The sequence below is a fragment of the Leptonotus elevatus genome, chromosome 15 (assembly GCF_054856555.1).
Source record: "Leptonotus elevatus isolate MCC_2025b chromosome 15, RoL_Lele_1.0, whole genome shotgun sequence".
Lineage (NCBI taxonomy): Eukaryota > Metazoa > Chordata > Actinopteri > Syngnathiformes > Syngnathidae > Leptonotus > Leptonotus elevatus.
In genome coordinates, this window is record NC_141253.1 from 10480104 (window position 1) to 10500958 (window position 20855).

Genomic DNA, 20855 nt, shown 5'->3' on the forward strand with positions numbered 1-20855 from the left:
TGAGGAAGCATTGACGCCGCCGTTTTCCCGACTTGTGACAGCTACATGAAAACCGGCTAAGCTAAGAGACAGGTGCAAAGAAAAAGACAAAACTGTTGGGAAGACAAAGGATGCATGATGAATAGGGAGTGTCTAAAAGAGACGAGAGATGAGGGCCAAGCGGTGTCAAGATGAGACAGCGCAAGTGTTGGCACAAGCACGGAAATCCAGTCTGTCTTGCAAAATATATGTGGAGTTTTGAATTATTCATGATCTACCATCAAGTTAGTAAGTCCTGTAAAGTTTTGAAATAACCACATTTGTCAGGGAGAATTGGCCCCAATCAGTTGCCTCTATCACTAACCCCAAACTCTGGCCCTAACCCTAAAGCGCTAAACCTTGACTTGTACAGTATTTTACAATTTTGAAGTAGCTTAAAACTTACCGTTTAATTACTCCTTGTCAGGAAGGGATGAAAAGTAATGAAAGTAAAACAGAAACAGAAAGTAATGGATAAGCCAACGGGGAAAACACTGACCCCAGCCCTAGCATCCATTCCTAATCCTAAACCCTAACCATAGGCCATACACTAATATGCTAACTCTAAACCATCCATCATGTTGGTCTTTTGGACAATATAGTGGAAAGTTTTTGCCTGGCCTGTGGCCCTCTTCAGGTTATAGGACAATGTTTGTGTTCATTTCTTAATTAGTGATCGGCTCTGGCAAAAGGGTCCTATGTCAAAAACATCTTTAAAATAAGATATAATACATGGGCGTACCTCAAAAATGGACAAAGTTACAGCAATTTTAATGTTGCCAGGTTGAAATCCCTAGTTTTGAGAAAAATAGATTTAAAGCTTTGGTCCTTGCATCTTTCAAATGTCCATAGAAACCAGTACCTTAGGAAAAAAGATAGTGACTTGAAATTTTCAGGAATTGTTAAAACATCAATGGAAAGTCAATTCCAAAAGCAGATAAGGACATCATCCAAGATTTGAACCCTTTAAAAGTTTGACCTCTCAATAGATTAAATCAGCCTAAATTAAATTTCATGTACAAAGACAAGTTTTCTTTTAGTAGCTATGACTTGACATTTTCTAAGAAATTGCAGATGAATGCTAAGAGAAACTGTTACAAAAGCAAATTACCAACAGAAAAAATAGGCTGCGAAATACAGGTCATAATATCATAGCAATGCTGGAAGCCCATACAGATATAGAGTAATTCCCAAGAGTTGTGGGTAGAATAATGAATAGGGAATAATAGAATAGGCCAAGGTAGCATGCCTTTGCTTCAAATTGCTCACTGTCAAAAAAAAGAAAGGACTGCAGACAGCACAGTCCCAATCATGTCGTACTACAAAGCAATACTCATGTGGAATTCTCTCGCTGACCTCTACTTCTAATATTTTTATGGGTTGTAAACCGGAAACCGACACGCTCCAAGGCATCCCAATGCTTTTTGGTGACACTGGGGAAAAGAAGGAAGATGATGGAGAGGATGTTCTATACCGTTGCTGGCACTCTCTTCCTCTTCTTTTATGGGCAGACAGTGAGCCCCAACACTCCCGAGGCAACTTTCACAGAGATGACTGCTCACACATCACACATTAGAGAGGCGCTGCTTTCAAACTAAAGGCAATATTATCTGCATGGAAATATAGGCATAATTCTGTGTCTATTCAAGCATCTGGTTTAAAAAGTGAGGGAACACCGGGGACCAATTGTGCTGTATTCAACTTCTTGGACATGATTTGGAAAAACGGAACGTCCTCTAATCGTCACACAGGAATTACTTGGTTATTCATTTTGTTTTCTTAAGTTCTTCTTAACTACAAACTATGTTTATCCAAGTAGCCTGCTTAAGGAAGAGTCAAGGTTTGACAAATGTAATGATTATTGAGGACAACCAGCTCTTAGGAAAATTGAATCCAAGCAATTTTTGCGACAATCCTGTATTTAAACTCAAAAGATTTTTCCATTTGACTACATGGATCGTTTGTATTCTGACTTAGAGTTAACTAACCCTATTAAAGAGCGATTTAAACATGCCACCTCATGACTTTGTGATTCCTTTGCCAATTCCAAAGGATGTGATTACAGCAACCCCATCTCAAGTTGACATGTAGCCTCTTCTCTGCCAGCTCGTGCCTCCACTAAGATGTCTTAAGAGTTCCCGCGGTTGTTTATGTCGCATGGATCCGGTGCTATCTATAGCTCGCTTCTCTCGCCACGGGGCCACAATAAAATATGGATGGGTCCCTTCACACTTAAGGCATGCTGAAGAGATATGAGCAAATGCTGACCTGCTCCAGACAGGCGGAATCTTCAAAGTGATAAACACAAATTATCATAGCTCATTAGACCCTGAGTGCGATGAAGGCTGACGCGGAACGACCCACTAGAGGAGCTAACACTTAAAATGATTCTGACAGAACAAGCTAATCATACCACATTTCCCCTTCCCTTGTTTGTTTCTTTGTATTTATAGGTTTGTTTTGTTTTATTGTATCTGTCATTTGTTTCCTGGTGTAAAAGACTGTGCCTTGTGTAAGGTAAGAAATGTAATGCTCAGATAAATTACTCACATAACAGAAGATCTACATTAATGTTTAAAGTTTTCTGGCACTGAAACAGTGACAACAAATATGTAAGTTGTCAGTTTCACAGAAAACAATTCAACAAGGATGTGCATCAGACTTATACAGCCCCGGCCCTCAATGAAAAATATCCCACCTGACTTTGGGCAGAGGGCTCTGTTGTCATGACTGGCGCAAATCCGTACGGATTTGGGTAATTCTGCAGATGCAGCCTGTGTATAAAAAAAAATAAAAATGCCATTGTGGGTGGGTGCAACGCCAACTCCATGCTCTACAAATAAAAGCAGCTCATTTAATTACCTTGAAATGTGGTGCACTCATATCTCACATGGAGAAATCTCTTTGTGGAAAATAACTCATCAATTTGTGCATGGCCAGAGCACTATCACTGCTCTTGTCCCGGTACCCTCATTAACTTTAGAATGAGCTGGTGATAACCTCTAGCAACTTAAATATGCCCGTGAACCTCATGTATCTATCCCCAACACCGATGTGACGCCTCCTTTGCCATCGTGTCTTCTAAAAACTATAATAATAATAAGAAGAAGAACAAGAGAAAGAAGAAGAGACCCGCAGATGGTCCCATTGGACATGACATATTCTCGTGTCTAAACCAATAAAATGCATCATTTGGATGATGTCAACACTTCTAGTTCACAGTTGGATCTTAACTAACCAATCACAATCACAAGTTGATTTGCATGATGTTCATGTAAAAAATGTTGCATATAAGCCTGGTAAGTTTACAACACGCCATATTATATTATCCTGGCGTCCACTATAACAACTAAAAATACGAGTTAACCCCAGCAAATAATAATGACAATAATAATGTGTTCAATGCATTTATTTCTACAATTTCATATTTATGAATGATATACCAAAATATCCACTCACATTTTACAGAAAGGCTCAGTAATTTCAGGCACCGAATTTTACCAAAATCTCGGTAGACCAGCTGCACTGTTTTAATATGTTGCGGGCAGGCATAACTTGAGACTGACTTTCTGCCACTAAATAGTCATTCCGTCGGGCGTATCTTCAAGGACACAGCCTCGCTATGCTGGAATGTCTAGCATGGCGCAGAGGGGTGTGCCAAATTGGCAAATAAGCGCAGCAAAGCCTTGTGCCTGCACAAAACTGCTACGGAACTAGAGCCCAAAGAATCTTTCACATAATCAATTAACTTAAGTTTCTTCTTTTTTTGGGAATGTGGAAGTACGCCGGAGAAGCCGGAGAAACTCCATGCAAATGCATCAGAATTGAACATTTTAGTGCATGTCCACCATGTTTGTGTGGCTGTTTTGTGGCAGACAGGATTTGCATCCTGTTTTCAAATTCACTTTTGGATCCTTTTTAACTTCAACTGGCATGTTGATGTGTGTTTATCTCAAACATATTATTAGTATTCCTTTTTTTTTTTTTAATGCCTTAAGCTTTATTGCAAACATTTTCTTAATGTCACATTACTCCTTGTCTAATCAGAGCCCTTCTGGGATAAGAAAGCTAATCAATTAATAAATGAAAGTCCATCTTGGACCGGGGGGGAGGTATGCTGCTGATGCCAATGGTTGAAGGGAATGTAGTCAAGCATAAAGCACAAATGTTCAGTCTTCGAGTAAATCGGCATGCAATTTTGATGGCCTTTTTATGTGGCGCAGTGCAATTTTAAAAGTTAAAGGGATCAAATGTACACGTGCTTTTCTCATACTGTACGTATGCAGACGTCGGCAGTATGCTGAGCGCAGCACCGTGACTATAAGGGGCGTTGAGTCTGTGAGGACAAACTACTGCTGAGCTTATTTGAACTCTGTAGCTCGCCAAAACAGCAGCACAGAGACACTCTTACAATTGTGTGGAGAATTATTATGCATTGAAAATATGTTCCCTGTGTAGTATTAAAGATGATCTTGTGGCTTTGTTCATGCCGATTAGTGATTTAGAAGACAATAATGCCATCCAAATGTTCATTTTTTTAATAAATTTTGTGAACATTTGGAAAATGCTTTATGTTTTTTATTTACAATATTTATATATTTGTTTACTCTTTTGTAAGGGGAAAACAAGCCAAATAGCTACACTGTTTATTTTAGTCTTTGCATGGAATGTCACGCATATTTTCCAGTCCATGTAAAAAAATTAAAGGTTTTCATTGTTTGTGTATTAATTGCTCTGGGGTCCTTTGAGCTCTATAAAATAACTTTACATTGCCTGGGGGGGGAAACACTGAATTATGACTCGGTGGGCGTTTGAAATAATCCAAAGTCAACAAGAAATGTTGTTAGTGGGGAACTTTCCAGAGCACTTTGCAGCGGAAATGGAGCGCAGAGACATTATGCAAATATAATTACAATACGGTGCCAATTTATCACGTACCCAAGATGATTCATCACATCCAGAGAAAATTAAGTTAATTTAATACACTGTGAGGCAACATCAGTCTCCCTAGAATCGCATGTTGACCAATAGCAGGTTGCAGGAAAATAACATTCATGATTTATCCGCTGAGCATCCTTTATTTTGAAAAATGACGGTGAAAGAAAGCAATGTTTACATGTTAGGAGAAAATGTAACTAACATTTAAAGTCTTTGAAAGCAGCAGCTGGGCTGTTGATTGCTTACCTCTGCCTGCACTGACCATTTGTTTTAACATACTGTAAATATGTCACGTCTGCGTGTCCGTGTCTGTGTGCGTGTGTGTGTGTGTCCTATCCCTCTTCCTGTGTAGTCTTCACCAGTCACGGATTGCACTTTCCCACATCTGTTCCATGTCATTACTGATTATCTATTGTATTTAGCCTTGTGTCTAGTCGCCAGTTCATGTACTTTATTGTCACAAACATATTTTCATCTGTTGGGCTATGAAGTGTTACATATACTCAACAAATATATAAATGCAACACTTTTGTTTTTTTCCCATTTTTTATGAGATGTTTATAAGTACATATCTGCACTCTGGCGGAATTATCTAATTGAAACAGAGTAAAGGGAGCTGAATTTGTTGGCATGACACATTTGTTAAAAAAAAAAAATGAAGATCAAACATTTTCCATCTACTTAACAATTATGTGTTTCTTTGTTGCCAACATTCTCAACCATTTAAATTCACAGCAGAAGAAGTGTGATAATTTAACTCTTTGAAACATCATTTGTGAGTGAACAGCAGAAGCCACTGTTCAAAACAACATCACAGAAAGAAGGCTCTTGCAATCAACTTGCAAATATTGATCTGCGGTGAAGCCATTTGTGCTGGAAAGGGTTTTTATTTTTGTGTATTCGTTTGTCCTGACCAACGTATATTTTATGTTGGATCGGATTACTATAAAGTCATTTCTCAGCGCTATACCTGGACTTCCTGGCAGCTTGGTCTTGGCTGCCCCTTCAATTATTCCCGTCCTTCCTCCTCCAAATGACCGCATCAGATGCTCCACTGTGCTTGAGGGGGTTTGTTCATTATGTTCTCCGTCACAGCTTCCCGAGAACACAATGCGGCACAAAGAATTGATGAAACCCATACGGTTGGTTTTCATACTAGAGCGGCCAGCAAGAACAAAAAAATTATTTTTTCTTCATGATTGACTGCCTAAAAATGAAAGTTTCGATCTGAGCCTTTTCACTTTACTAGCTCATTTTCCATACTGCCAATATATTTGATTACTTTTTGGCCTGAGTTATCTTTAAGTGTGCTGAGCTGATCTTGCTGAAAATATAAAATAAATCAACACAAAAAAATACAGAATTTGTGCATATTAATGGTACAATAAAAAATCCTAAACAAACTCAGGTGAGATAGGAAGGAAAATGCAGCAGTTGGATTCAGCAGGGAAATATGAGCTAGTTTGCAATTCATAATGCTACGAGAAATGTCTACCTAATCTAAGGATATCAGGAATCTGAAACTTGAAAACCTAATTTACATTATACATTTTTGTATGCATGGTTTAACTAATGGCCTACTGTATATAATCAAAATGGTGTCATTAAATGTGACTGGGGGGGCTCAACTTTTCTTTTCTTTTTTTCTCAGAATTAATTTACAAATATTAGCGAGCAGCAGACAGCACGTGCTCACTTGATCATAACTGATTAAATGTCCAGCAGAGTGCAGCGGACGTCGGTCCAGAGACCAGACACAGTTAATGGTTATCGCCTGGAGTCTCAAGTTAATTTTCAGGAAGAAAATGTGACCTTGGATGCCGCTGCCATCACTTTCATTCTTTGCGAATAAGTGGTAAAGACGCAACGTTGACAGGAGAAAACAAATGCTGTCATAGAGGAAGGTAAAAAGGGTGCCTTGGGATTGTTGTATAAAACTAATAAGAGTTATTTTAGATGGCGGATCCGATGCAGTGGTTATCAGGTAACTTGGTGGGTGGGCGCGGCTTCCTATGGCAGAATTGGAATGGCAGTTTTAGTAGAACTGGACAACCTGTGTCGATGAGTTTGCCTGCGACTTATACTAAGGTGCAACTTGTACAGTATATATGAAAATTAAGAGCTCGGATTTGCACCCATAATCTCCATTTTTTTTTATTGTGCTGGCTTTCATTTTGTGGTCGACCAATATTGTGGTGCACTTTCACCAATGGCCAAAAGGTGGCGGTAATGCCCCAAAAGCATTTGCCGGCCTAAAAAATAAAGGAGAAGAAGCAAGGAAAGAAGAAGAACAACAAGAAGAACAAGAACAAGAAGCAGTTGTCATGGCAACTAATTTGTGACATAACGCTAGTTTTCCTTAACCTTGCAATTGCCAGATTGATAATTGTGATTCACTCAAGGGGAGTTCTCCACAACATCAATCTGGGACTGCTCCACCGTGATTTGCTCGGGAAAGGCGGGACATTCTGCACAATACTTCTAGCTGATTGGACTATGCGGCATAATGTGCATGTTTGTTTTGACCAATCAGGGCAATGGATGAAAATGGTGTCTTCAGTCTCGCCTTGGAAAGAAAAAAAATCACAAGCATCTTTACCAGATAAAAATGCACAAGGCGCCTCTCGCTGTTCAACATTTAACAAAGAAACGGTGAGTAATTCTGCGAGAACAACATTAATTGCAGCGTCCATTCGTCTATGTTAGATTTGTTTGTTTCCCACGGCGTCGGCGCTTTCTGGTTTCGTCATAGCTGCATGTCCCGCCCTAAACAACGGCTGATTGGTCCGACCTAAAATTGATCGGTTGAGAACGGATCAGCGAGAGCAGTACAAGAAGGGATTCTCGTGGAGTTTGTGAATAAATACTGCAAGAATTCAGTCACAAGCACCAAAAGGCTCAATAACTGATCAGGATTCTAACTTTGGCCACAATGTGTCATGGGCTTCTAGTTAAGGTAAGCCATTTTACAGTAAAAAGAAAAAAAATTCCGTAATTAGTCGCTTCCCTCCCATTCATTTCCAAATGCAGCCTATGCTATAGACCATTTGCAGCTTGTGCTTGAACTGTTTCTATCTGTACTGCCTAACATGCCAGCACTCTTTCTTTCAGCCACACTGAATAACAACTTAGGGCACATTTGAAGAACACTATGAGATACCAAATGGTCGAAGTAAAGCAGCTCACGGTCCATATTTCTGAGCTAAAAAATATGATTATGGAACGATAATTTAGGGTGCAAGTCTGAGATTCTCTGTTTTTGGTCCCACATTTCCCAGAAAATGCGATTTCTACTCCTAAGTGATTTACAATCCGAAAAATACGGTAAACTTCCCTTTTAACGACAGAGTACCTATCCCACAGAACATTTTCATATTCAAAAGCAAGGCACTATTTTTAGGACCAGGTCATGGTTTCAGGCATGCCTAGCCAATACCATATGGGTGACATAAACCACTTCAGGTTGATCCGATTCATCATTATGCTGTATGATTTGAGGACAGCTAGAAATTATGTTAGTTAAGCTCTGAAAGCTGCAGCATTTTTTTTTTACGTTTTTTTTCAGTGTGTTATAGTTTTTACAGCCTCCCGCATTACTCTTTTGAAGTGTAAAACAATGTCGGGGTAATTTGAAGATAATACACAGATGTGTTTTAATTATAGCTGCATGAATAAACACTAGTTGCAGAGGGCTTAAGAGCCTCTAAACCTTTGCTACATTGCTAGCATTGGATCCCACTGCTACTGTTAAACCCAGTGACTCCGGGCACATGAGCACTGTGAATGTAGAACACAGACTTTGCCGTGTAGTAGAAGCAGCTAGCAGGAGCATGCTGAGTGTCAGATGGGCTTTGGGAGGATGCCGGAGGTGTGATGGTGATCTCTTTTGTAATTCTTTTTAACTACCTAATTCAAATATCTCTGACACCTATGCCCATAATTCATATCAAATTGATCTCAACCTGTGACCACATTTTGAGGTGTTAAAACAAAGAGACGAGTGCCTTAATCCATTAAAATGATATTGGATTTAAAATAACATGGCAGGAATGCCAGTGAAAAAGGCAGCCTGGTATTTAAAAGCTTCCGTCTGGGTTGCCTTGTGGTGTGGATCAGCCGCTGGGACACAAGTTAATTGCCCCCTTACTCAAATGCCACCCCCTCCACGCAGATATGGAAGCAGAAGCATCAAATTAAAAAGCTTTGTGTTCTGTCTCTTGGAAAATGCCAAATTGTGCATAGTGGATCCCAGACAGACTTATTTAGAAAGTGTCAAATAAGTAGGAACTCATCCATAAATTAGACCCTTTGAGAGGTTTAAAAAGGTAGCCACAAAGAGTAACATGCAGAATGTTTGATCCACACCACTTCAAACCCAGAGGTGGCAAATGAATGACGAATGGCAGGAACCTTTAACTGATGGCGGAACTTTCCTCCGCCAACGTAATCTTCACTAACCGGGTCAATTAACGACGGACCTCTCAGTCCGTTACTGACGGACGCCCGTTTTGTTGACAATTGACAAATGACGACAGTATGTCAGTAGTACTAACGTAATGCACACCTTGATCGGAAGGTCCTAAAATAGTGGTGACAAAGTGATGACGAAAGTGTGGTTCAAATAAAATGACAGACTGACAATAACGGTTTGGTTCGTGATATTGCTTAATCGATGTTTAGCCACACTAAATAAACAATAATTGGTAAATAAAAAGTAACCTGGGAAAAAAGTTTCTTCAATATCCTTTAATGCAGAATAAAATTGTATCTGATTATTCGAGCAATCGATAGAATAAATGAGTCCAAAAATATTCGATAGTGTCGTCTCTTGTAGAAAGAATGAAGCAATTTTTTCCCAAGAGCTCAAGCTTGGTGCCTTACCCTACAGATGACCCAATAGAGGGAGGACTTAAAGACACATGTTCACAATCAGTTTGCAGTCACATTTTTCTCCTTTGCTGAATTCATGACTGAGAGCTATGAACTGTCCCTATTGATGTGACTATAAAATATTTTTACAGCTACTCAATGTCGTTTAATTCACAACTACTTGAAAATCAAAAATTCTTAACAGGCTGATACATTTTAAAGATTAGAGTTAGAACGACAAACAACATTACCAATTCACCTTCACCCGAAATTGTAACGGCATGAAGAAAGAAAAAAAAACTTATAAATTGAGTTTAATTCTTGTAGAATCGCTTGAATTCATCAGCCCAGAGCCTGAGTTGTATGACATTGCGGAGTAATTTGCAAAGATTTTTTATTTTTTATTCATTACTAACTGCGCTGTCAACCAGCTATGACCTTATTCATCTTGTCAAGTGTTTTTTTTTACTGCAGCATTTTTGGGATAAGTAAGCTCTTTATGTAGAATTTAAGTATTTTGCTTGTGAATAAAACATGAATGTATCTTTTGTACACCATGGTCAAAGGTGACCAAAATGCATCACGTCCTTCAAACAGATAATCATAGTAAGGTCATCTCAGAACTTGATCGCAGTATTTTGTTCACACAATTTAAAACATATCCTAAGGGTCTTAATAACATGCCGGTGATGTTCTACTGTCAAATTAAAAAAATGATAGAACTCATGATGGTCACAGCAGAATGGATTATGCAGCCTTCAAAACCATTTTTGTCTGTCAATTTACATACAAAATGTTTCCAAACAAATCGGGAGAAGCTTCATCATGCAACAAGACAATGACCTATAGCCCACTGCCAACACAACAAAGGTCTTCATTAGGGGAAGGTCAAGTCAATCCCCAGACCTTAACCCAATCAAGCATGCATTTTACCTCCTGAAAAAGAGACTGAAGGGAGAAAGTCCAGAAACAAAAAAGAACTGAAAGAGGCTGGGGTAAAGGCCAAGAAAGATCAAGACTACAACAATCTGGTGAAGTCAATGAGTCACAAACAGTTTTTGCAAGTAAGACTGAGGCCAGGCACCAAATAAAATGTTATTCACTTCAATTTAACAATTTTTGTTCTGAAACTGTACTTCTGCTCACTTGGGCTTAAAGAAAAGTTGCTCTACCCTGAGTTGTCTAACACATCTATATGTTTATGTAAATAAAATGAAAAAAAAAGCTGGAATTCCAAATTTCTTAAATATACGACAAAAACAAAGGAACCGACCTTACTGTTCCAATACTTTTGGAGGAAACTATATGTGAGTCATATTTTCTTAAACCCACATCAGATTTGCTAATGCTAACAGACTGCTTCAAATGCCTCCAACTTTTCGTAAGGCTTGGTGAAATATACAACTGGGACTCCCTTGTTAAAAATGTGTAGGGGCGCTAGTATGCCTCCCCCCCCCCCCCCCCACATTAAACTAACTATATTGCTCATTTTGCCAGGTCTAATCTAATGTGTGTACCAAGTTTCATGAGTTTTCAAAATCCCTCAAAATCAGTGTTGCTTTCTTGGCGAACATAGCGTTGCCACAGCAACAGTATTTCACATAAACTCACAAACTTTTTTTAACGGGCTGAGCAATGTAGGATGATCGTATAAAAAAAAAAGTGATATTTTCTAAAGCATGCGCCCGATGTATGATTCAGAATGACATAAATAACCCGGGCTCCCTCCAACTCCGTCAGCATACCACTTCAATTATTCAAAGTTGAACCGTGGAGAGAAGTGCCCCACTTTCAACAGGATATCAACAGATGCCACAAACACGCGAGTACAAACAGCCGCTACAAAAGGCAGGAAGGCGTTTTCGCCTCCGCTCTTCACAATCCCGTGATCACATCTTGCGAGGGTCAAGAAGCAACAGCAACACTTGGGCTTGGTCATTTGACACTGACACATTCAATTACAGCACACATGAAAGATGCGCTTATTTTATGTGGAGACGATGTCTTTGACAAAACAGTTAGATTCTGGCACCGCAAAGCTGCGCTCATCCATGTTCATGTTTTTGCAACTTTCCTTAGGCTTCTGATGGTTGTTAAGAAAATCAGATGCTAAAATGATCAACATTTAAAAAAAAATATCCAATCTTGACTGCATCAGCTTTTCACATCACTTCCTGTAATTAGTTGGCCATCAGTTCACTAACCATCACAATCAGTCCACCCTTGAAGTTAGAAGGGATAGGGTCTAAATGATTTAATTAGCTTATGTATTATATGTAAAATATCTAAAAAAATCATTGATTTTGGCTGAGAACGAAAATTTAATGATTAGGTCTTGTTTTAATTAGATCAGCCTTGCCTGCCTTGTGTTTTTGCTACATTTCTACATAATAGGTCAGAAAATCCATCCATCCAGTGATGATTTTTTTATTTTTTTTTTTTTATTTTTTTTTGTACTGTGAAAAGTCATCATCTGCGGCACTGGAAATTATCTGAATAGGGCTACAAACGCTGATTATTCCAGTAATTGATTAAACTGTTGATTACAACCTTATTGATAAAAAAAAAACATTAATCTCTTTTTTTTTTCAAAACTAGGACATTATTTCAAATAGACGGTGTACAAACAATTCCTGGTTTGTTCTATAACGTGAGGAAAATAGGCAAAACTGTTGATCATTGTTTTCCAAAGTAAAAGGAAATGTTTTATTTTGGGTCAAAACAATATAATCAGTCCGCTTTTATGGAGGACTACTGAAATGGGATAATAGAATATATACTTTTTTTTCAAGAATTTGGACAATTTAAAATTGAAATAGATATATTGAATGATTCATCAATTATCAAAACTAATTCTTGATTCATTTGATAATTGATTAGTTGTTGATTCATTATATGCACCTTGAAATCTCAATAATTGATCTGAAGATTCTTTATTAATAACTACAAATATTGTATATGTCTTCATCTATCTATATTACCGTCATATAGCAGAACAATGAGATTCTCTTCCACTAAATGGAACAAGGTAGTTTTTTTTCTTTTATTTTTTTCTTTAAAATCTTTGAGATTTTTCTAATGTAAAATATGTGCTATAGCTAAACAAAGGTAGGGAACACTGGAACAAAGTCTTCAATTCACCTAACATTCATGTTTTTTTTTGTTTTTTTTTGTTGTTCTTAACATAAAATGGCCACACAACACTGGAGCCCACATTTGAACCCCCAACCGCAGACCTTTAGGGTCAATAATTGTTTGATATCATTGGAAAAATGCATTTGTCTCCCCTTTTTATAATACAATGATATAAAAGAAAACAGTAAATAAAACAGGAGTTAATGCACCTTAAGTGTGAGTAGTTTTCAGTGAGGACTCGGGGCTAAACTGCGAGACCAAATGTGAGCAGTACATGCTGTGCTAGCAGTAAACGGGGGTGGTCTTGATTCGAGCCAAAGTTAAGCATCCAGGCTGGGCCATCTGGGAGCTGGCACCGCTCATGTACAAATTATGCTCACGGAAAGGGGACAACCACCACTGAGAAGACATTTTCAAATAAGAATGAACTGTTATTATTATTATTATTGTTATTATTATTGTATTTAAGTCTTACAATAGTAGCATAATACAAATAATAATAAAAATAATAAAAATAATAATGCCTTAAATATGTTTGTTTTTTATATATATGTATATATATATATATATATATATATATATATATATTTTTTTTTTTTATCTGAAAAGATTGTCCATCTCATTTTAGCCTTGCACTTACCTCGTTTGTCAAAAGAATGTGTAAGATCATCCTCCTTGATGTCAGTGTGTCCTCCGTAACCGACGCCGTAGTCCTCCTGCATCATCCCGTCGCCCACTTTGTTGTGCAGCTGGTTGGGGGTGGAGTTCAGCGAGCGTCCCACCGGGTCGTCGTCGTCGCAATCATAATCGTCCAGGATTGGCGTCTCTCGGATGGGCACGCCGATGACGGAGCTGCCGTGCTGGTGGGTGCTCCGCGAACCCCGGTAGCTGTCTCGGCCCTGGGGTCCAAGCAGTACCGAGGGGATGTAGTGGATCTCGTGGGTGGCCTCCGTGCTGGCGCTCTTCTGCGGGATTCTGCGGCGCTTGCACCATCGGTGGCGGGTGTACAGCACCAGGGTGAAGAGGAGAATAAGCAGGAGCAGGGCGATGAGGCCTCCCTGAGGAAACAGATCAGATAGTACATAAAATAGACAGTATAGAGTAGTGTTTCATATATATATATATACACTACTCATTTATCCCCCCAAAATTTTCATATATAAAACATTATATTGCGTGTATAAGTTTCATTCCAGTAGAAACATTGGTGTGTTGAAATCTAAAGGTGACATATGCTTGTAATAAGAGAGAAAATGCAGAATCAGCAGTTTAGTGGGTCCATAAAGAAGCATGTGCACTGTAGTCTACATGCATGGGCTAGTGACGGAAGGGAATTGCAAATAAAAAACACACATGTAGAGGTCATTCATCACAACATTTAAAATTCAATCTTCATGAGGAAAAACAACAACACCTCCCTTCCCACTTCCAACTCACGGGTGTGCGGATGTCCATAAATCACACTATGTCGATAGGGGGGGCGGCCCGAGGACGACTGATGGCGCGGACAAACGTGTTCATTAATCTCCTTGTGGATGGCAGCTTTAAACAAAAAGCCGCACAGCTCCCCCCTAAGTCACAATTGCATTTGTTTTGAAAAGCAACAACATACAATAGTGGAAGTGTCGCCATAGCAGCTGCATGCTAATGAAGTGACATAGAAAATGGTCACAGTAAACACAAAAAAAAGAAAACTTACATTTTAAACACATCAAACTAAAGCATTGTTTTTGTTCCAGGAACTTGAGAAGGAAAATGAATTGTTTGAAGGAGGGCTTCAAGTAAGACACAGCGCTTGCTAGCACTGGTTTCATTTTAGCTGTCAATTCTGTCTGAGAGCAGATGAGTAATGAGCTTTGTGCTTCCTCATAACTTACTTCCAGCGCAATTTCCTCTTCAGCCTTCAATTCATTTATTTACTTTGCTTTCATTACTGATGAATACGCTACATGTTTGTTCTTCCAAGACTCCTTTCTCAGAGAAAGTTGAATTAAGGAACAAAAAATGTAATGCACATTTTAATTTGTAAAAATTGGTGCTTCATTTGTATTTCCTATCAAATCTCTTCAAGTGTTTACATTTTCAAATGATTAATTCTACAGTGTACCAAGGAAACATGTCTCATCACTGGTGATCTATATTTAGAACTGGCCTGCAGGTTGCTCATGTGGTCCTCCGGGGGCGATTGATGCTCATGGGCAACATGTTGTTAACCCCTAGTGTATGGACACATTGTCATACTAGTGTTTCATTGAGCTCCTACAGGAGTTGTACCATGTAACATTTTTTATATTTGGTATCGTGAGGACCAAGTATTGTTGGGGGTCTAGTTTAGGTCTAAAATATTGAGGTACACCCCGAGGTAAACCCCACAATGTACGAGTTATGGACCCAAATACAAATCCGCAATAGAGTGAATCCGCAATGAGTGAACTGCGAAGTAGCGAGGGACCACTGTAACCCATTTTGACTCAAGTGCTTCAATACGCAATTATACAATTCCACACAATTGTCAGATTTCCTAATGATCAACTAATCCTATATTTTACCCTTCAACAAACTTTCCAGCCAAATTATCTGTGATTTTTGCATAAACCTAACAACCAAAAACTAGCAAAGAGCAAAGAAAACACAACCCCCTTAGAGTCATCAAAAGATACACATACTAGGGCTGGGTAAAAAAAAATAAAAAATTAATAATTGATATATAATTGATTTTCCTTTTCGGTTCATAAAACCAAGAATGGATTATTTAAATATCTTTTTCCCATAAATTCTTAAGAAAATAGAATTTTAAAGGCCATTTTTTGTATCTTACGGTTTCTTTAAATTTATTGTTTACATAATTTAAAAAAAAAATGTAATACCAGACTTATTGCACACTCAGAATATGTTAAGTTTATATTTACAATTATTAAACTATAATTATGAAAATATTTTCATATCATCCTTGCTGATAAAAATGTTTGTATAACATTTAACTGATTATAACCTGTATTACTTTCATTAATGAAGTAAAAAATTTGACCCGTTACTGCCTCTGCAAAATTTACTTTGGAACTTAATCTGTGTGGAGTTTTTATCCTGTCCTTGACATTTGAGAAGAATTGATGTTCCATAATTAACCGATATCGGATTGAACTGAAGTGAATCGAATCGACTCACTTTTAGGCCATGAAACCAAATACTCAAATGAAAAATATGTATAAAAAATATGTAAGTGTTTTTCATCATCAATTGATGATGAACAATCAATTTCATCATCGTCTTGAAGCGGTTTTACTACGGTGAAAAATGTGCAATGACGAAATGATTTTTATTTCGTTTTCGCTGACGAAATTAACACTAGTGGGAAGGGACGAGTGAAAATCCACTTCCGTGTCAGCCTCTAATCCAAAGTAATGAAACAGAAATGTTCATCACTGATTGGATAGAATGGGAAATCTGCAGCCATAATATTTCTTGCTTCTTCTCATTGTGTCGTTCTTTATAGGCCTCGTGGAGATGAATTTTCCAGCAGCTGTGTTGGCGACAGCAGTAAGCGATCGATGTGTTGATAAAACACCAGAAGAAGCAGCAGCAGCAGGACGGCTCCTTGCAAACGCTCTTGTCACACTTTAATTCACACCATGGGACCGCGTTGCTTTGTTGCTGAGGAGCTACGAGTAAAAAAGTGCTGGTCGGGCCGCATTTACGGTCGCATTGTGCTATCTTCTGTGTGTTGTAGAGTATTGTGAATTATCACCAAATACAAAATGGTTGAATTTTCCTCTCCAATCATGCTGTCTTTGAGTTGACAACCTGATGCAAGAGCTTTGCAAATTTTTCTCTTAATTTGTATTTTTCCACAATTTTTTTTGTCCAACCTCAAGGCTAAGAAGGTTATGTTGTAGGCCAAAATAGTTGGGGTAGGACACATTAAATGTTAAGTCATCAATGTGTGAATCTTCATGCCAAAATTGTCGCTTTTGAAAAAAAAATAATTGCTGCTGATCCAAATTATGATTGATCAACAAAAGCAGTCGGGTGGGGTGGTGGGGGGTTCTCAATCAACTTGATTGAAGAAAGCCCAGTTCAATAAAACCCTGTTAATAGTGTGGACCCTTTCTTAATTGACCTATGCGGGAGAACATTTGAGTATTATTTTCGTAGTCGTGATATTCCCTCATAATCCGAAAAAAATTTCTTTATGCAGCAATGCTAATCAAAACACAACGTGCTCTGTGCTTTGGTCACCATCTGTGCACAATGGAGACTCCCAACCAGCATCTGCCCTCCAGCTTTAGAGTGAGATTGTACTAGCATCATTACCTCCACCAAGGAGGTTCTGTCAATGTATTTTCTGTTGCTTTTGTTACACTTTTTGAACACAAATTTCTTGTGACTGTTATATTTTCTCAGGGATCAAGTAGAGGACACATTTATAACAAATGTGAACAGAGTGTTGCTATATTTATGAGGGGTCAGACTCCATACTGCCAAACCAGATTGTAGTTCAGTCTATAAATATGGATGCTCCCTGTGATTGACTGGTGAATGGAGCAGGGTACAGTTTGCCAAAAGCCAACTGGGATATGGCCCAGTATTCCACTAACAATAAACAGGATCAAGCTGTATAAAAATGTTTGGACAAAGATTTAATGTCCAGATTCTTGTAAATTTTTCAGGTACGTTAGATTAGATTGTAGCCTTTGGAGCATCTTTTTATGACATAAGTTTCTTTCTTACAGCGGCAATGTAAATTGAATTTGCACACAAGTCAGAAAGCTAAATTATGCTAACATAGTAAATTAAAAACAGTACAAGTAGGCATAATCAATTAAAAGAATCTATTTTTTGTTAATGGGTGAAAGGTCCATTTATTGAGGTCAATCAGAATATATGTGATTATGCTGTCGTACTCAAAACACAATGTGTTTTTTATTCAAAAGAACAACAGGACTTAAGATGTCAATTCTATAGTGACATAAATGGAAACAATTTGTTGAGTAAAACTTAGAGTGGGATTTTCTTAGCACCAGTATCTTATTTCCTCGTTGTCTTTACCCTCAAACATTGTGTCCATCACTTCAGTCATGGATTCTTCTATTATTTCTGCCTCTGAGAATGGCTTTGTGCTACCTAATCCCGTGTCACTCCAACTGTTGTGTTATAGCTGTGACAAGAATCCTACTTGCTGCTGCATATGACTATATAAGTCCCCCCCGCTCACCTGACATACCAAGCACATGCGTCTTTTATTGACTGGAGAAAGTATGGTATGAATGCAAATGTTTCAGTCCATTCAGTCCATTTCCACTATCCACTTTTTTTTCTCAGTGATATTAGATCATTTTAGCATAATATAGTGTCAACAATTTGCACACTGATCCAAAAACAAAAGTGTACAGTAATTTCTGGTCAATAAGCCACTACTTTTTTCACTTGCATTCAACCCTGTGGCTAATACAAAGGTGCAGCTTATCCATCAGATCACAATGGGGCGCACTACAAAGGAAGCGCAAGAGCATCAGGCAGAGCAAAACAAACCAAGTGAGCCCAAATACAGTAGGAGAGACGGAACGAGAGTGAGACAATGCGTGCCCTCATTATGAAAAGAAAGTAGCGGGAACCCGGTGTGGTAACGCCTGCGGCTTATAGTCGGGTGCGCCTTATAGTCCAGAAATTACTGTAATTTAAATTTTGCACTTGGAGCAACGCCTCAGTAACAGTCTATCTGTGTACCACTGGCATGAAAAAAAGTTGCGGTAGACCACTGACTTACAGTATATATGAATGGGCTAACAATAGGTCCCTAGTGGCTAAAGCCAGAGGGCAGCCATCTTACGTTGCCTCTTTTACTGAAAATGTCTGTCATTTTTTCTGAAAACCCAGCTAACAGTGCATTTTTTTGTTTGTTTTGTTTTTAAGGTTAGAATCTTTGTATGGAATAATGAGAGTCTCTGAAAAACAAAGTTCACTGTTTGCATCGACCATTCAGACTATATCATCTCAGTATTGTTAATCATGACTCACAGGTTAAGGTTTACATTTCACAGTGATTATTTTTTCTTAACGGTCTTTACTTTTAATTGATACGATGGAGACAATTCTTTGAGTAGCTATACCATATTAGAGAAAATTAAAAATCATATTCTTAGCAATTAAATGTGCATGACGAGCGTCTCCTTGCTTTGGTGTTATGTCGCCGTACAGACAGAATATTGCATGAAAATGCCACAGAGAAATCAATGTATTCAAGTTAGGTGGTCTTACCAAGTGGCAACATAAGATGGCTGCCGATGGCTTCATTTCTCCCGGTGGCAAGTAAGCGCCATTTTAGTCCATTCTTATACAGTAAAGGTCAGTGGTGCTATCCCAGTCAAAACACAAACAATGTGGTTTTCGTAGCGTCCATCTTGATAATAAATAGTAATAAATTGATAAAATACTTGGCTGCACTTCAATATCTGAAACCCAAAGGTAGACATAACTGCAGTGAGTTATGTTCAAAGAAAAAAATAGCACTAGCTTCTAATAAGCAGTATAAACTATGTTGTCGACATTTGTACGGGGTGTTAGGGGATAACGTTACACCACACGTCATGATCATATTGATATCATTAGCCGAGCAATAAAGGTTGGGGGCTGAGCGATGGCTCATTTTCATGACCAGGGTTACTCCCTTAATTCAGGCTGAGTTGAACAATATTGACAACATATTATGAAAACAACTGGAAACTGTTTGACATTATAGAAATAAAACACAATATGTCTCCTTTGAAGCTGGATATGAAAGATTTTTATCAGTACTTGGTACAGCACCAAAACAGTCACGCTACAAATTGTTCAATTCTGACCGCCTAAAGCTAAAGATATCATCCAGAATATATACACAACCTTTCCGTCTTTTTCAGCTATAAACCTGTTTCTCCAGTACCTCACAGCGGTATGTTGGAGTGACAGGTGCCTTAATGTCTGCTCTCTTCTCTGTGTCCAACTGGAATGACAAGCCTTGGCTCTGTGGCCGAGTGTTTCCGCTCTGCCGAATTACCTTGGGGAAAGCCAGGCTGTCCATCATCTGGACTCAGGGGTCCGGGGCGCTGGAGTTGTCGGGGGACAAAATACCATTCTGGAACTTGGTGTTAACGGGTGCACACCTTTCGGTGAATGCTTCTGTATTTTCAGCGAGTGAAAGACGTGAAGCCTCGAAAAAATACAAGGACTAAGAAGGAACGTCAAATACTGACTGGTGAATACTGATTGATGATCAGTCTGTGTACTTATTTGAGGCTTCGCGTCTTGCTGAAAATGCGGATGCCGATGTAACGACGGTTTTGCTCAGCTCTGGTTATATTGTATACTGCATTGAAGTTTTGCATCGGTATTTGTAAGGTAAAGTTTCTTGATGGAAGTTAAACAATATATCCTGGAGGGACAGATTGGCTGGGCCACGCAAATCACCGGAGAAATTACACTGAACAAAAAGCCGGCGCCTAATCGCAAAATCTGATTATGGCGCAACAGAAAAACTGAATGTAAATCTCCCCCCCAGCTTAACTACACAGCAACCATTCAACCTTTCCATTTTGTTCCTCCCGTTGAAAGGAACTATTGCACATTTCCATCATCCCTGCCTTTCCACATCTCCCTAAGCCCCTATCAGCCATTACTTCATCTTTCACACCCTACACTGCTCTATCATAAAGCTCCAAAGATGTGAGGTCAGATAATGCGATCTTGACGCCCCGTCCTTGTGAATTACAACAGGGAATTAGGGCTGATATGTGTGGCTGTGTGTACGTGCGTGTGCGATAAGTGAGCGGCAAGGAGCCAATGCCACACAATATGCCTGTATTCCAGTAGGACATCCAGGCTTTTTGAGGCCATTTCACAAAATTGGACCGGATCTTTTG

The 20855-nt window shown here is 38.7% G+C and overlaps 1 protein-coding gene across 3 annotated transcripts in view; it reads right to left on the reverse strand.

Moving 5' to 3' along the window:
* Positions 1-20855, reverse strand: part of astn2 (astrotactin 2) — a 229487-nt gene that overhangs the window by 137434 nt on the left and 71198 nt on the right. For all 3 annotated transcript variants that reach the window (XM_086096391.1, XM_086096390.1, XM_086096392.1), the window contains exon 3: positions 13601-14018. In XM_086096391.1, coding sequence (XP_085952517.1) covers positions 13601-14018 — 418 coding nt within the window. The remainder of the gene's footprint in view (positions 1-13600; positions 14019-20855) is intronic.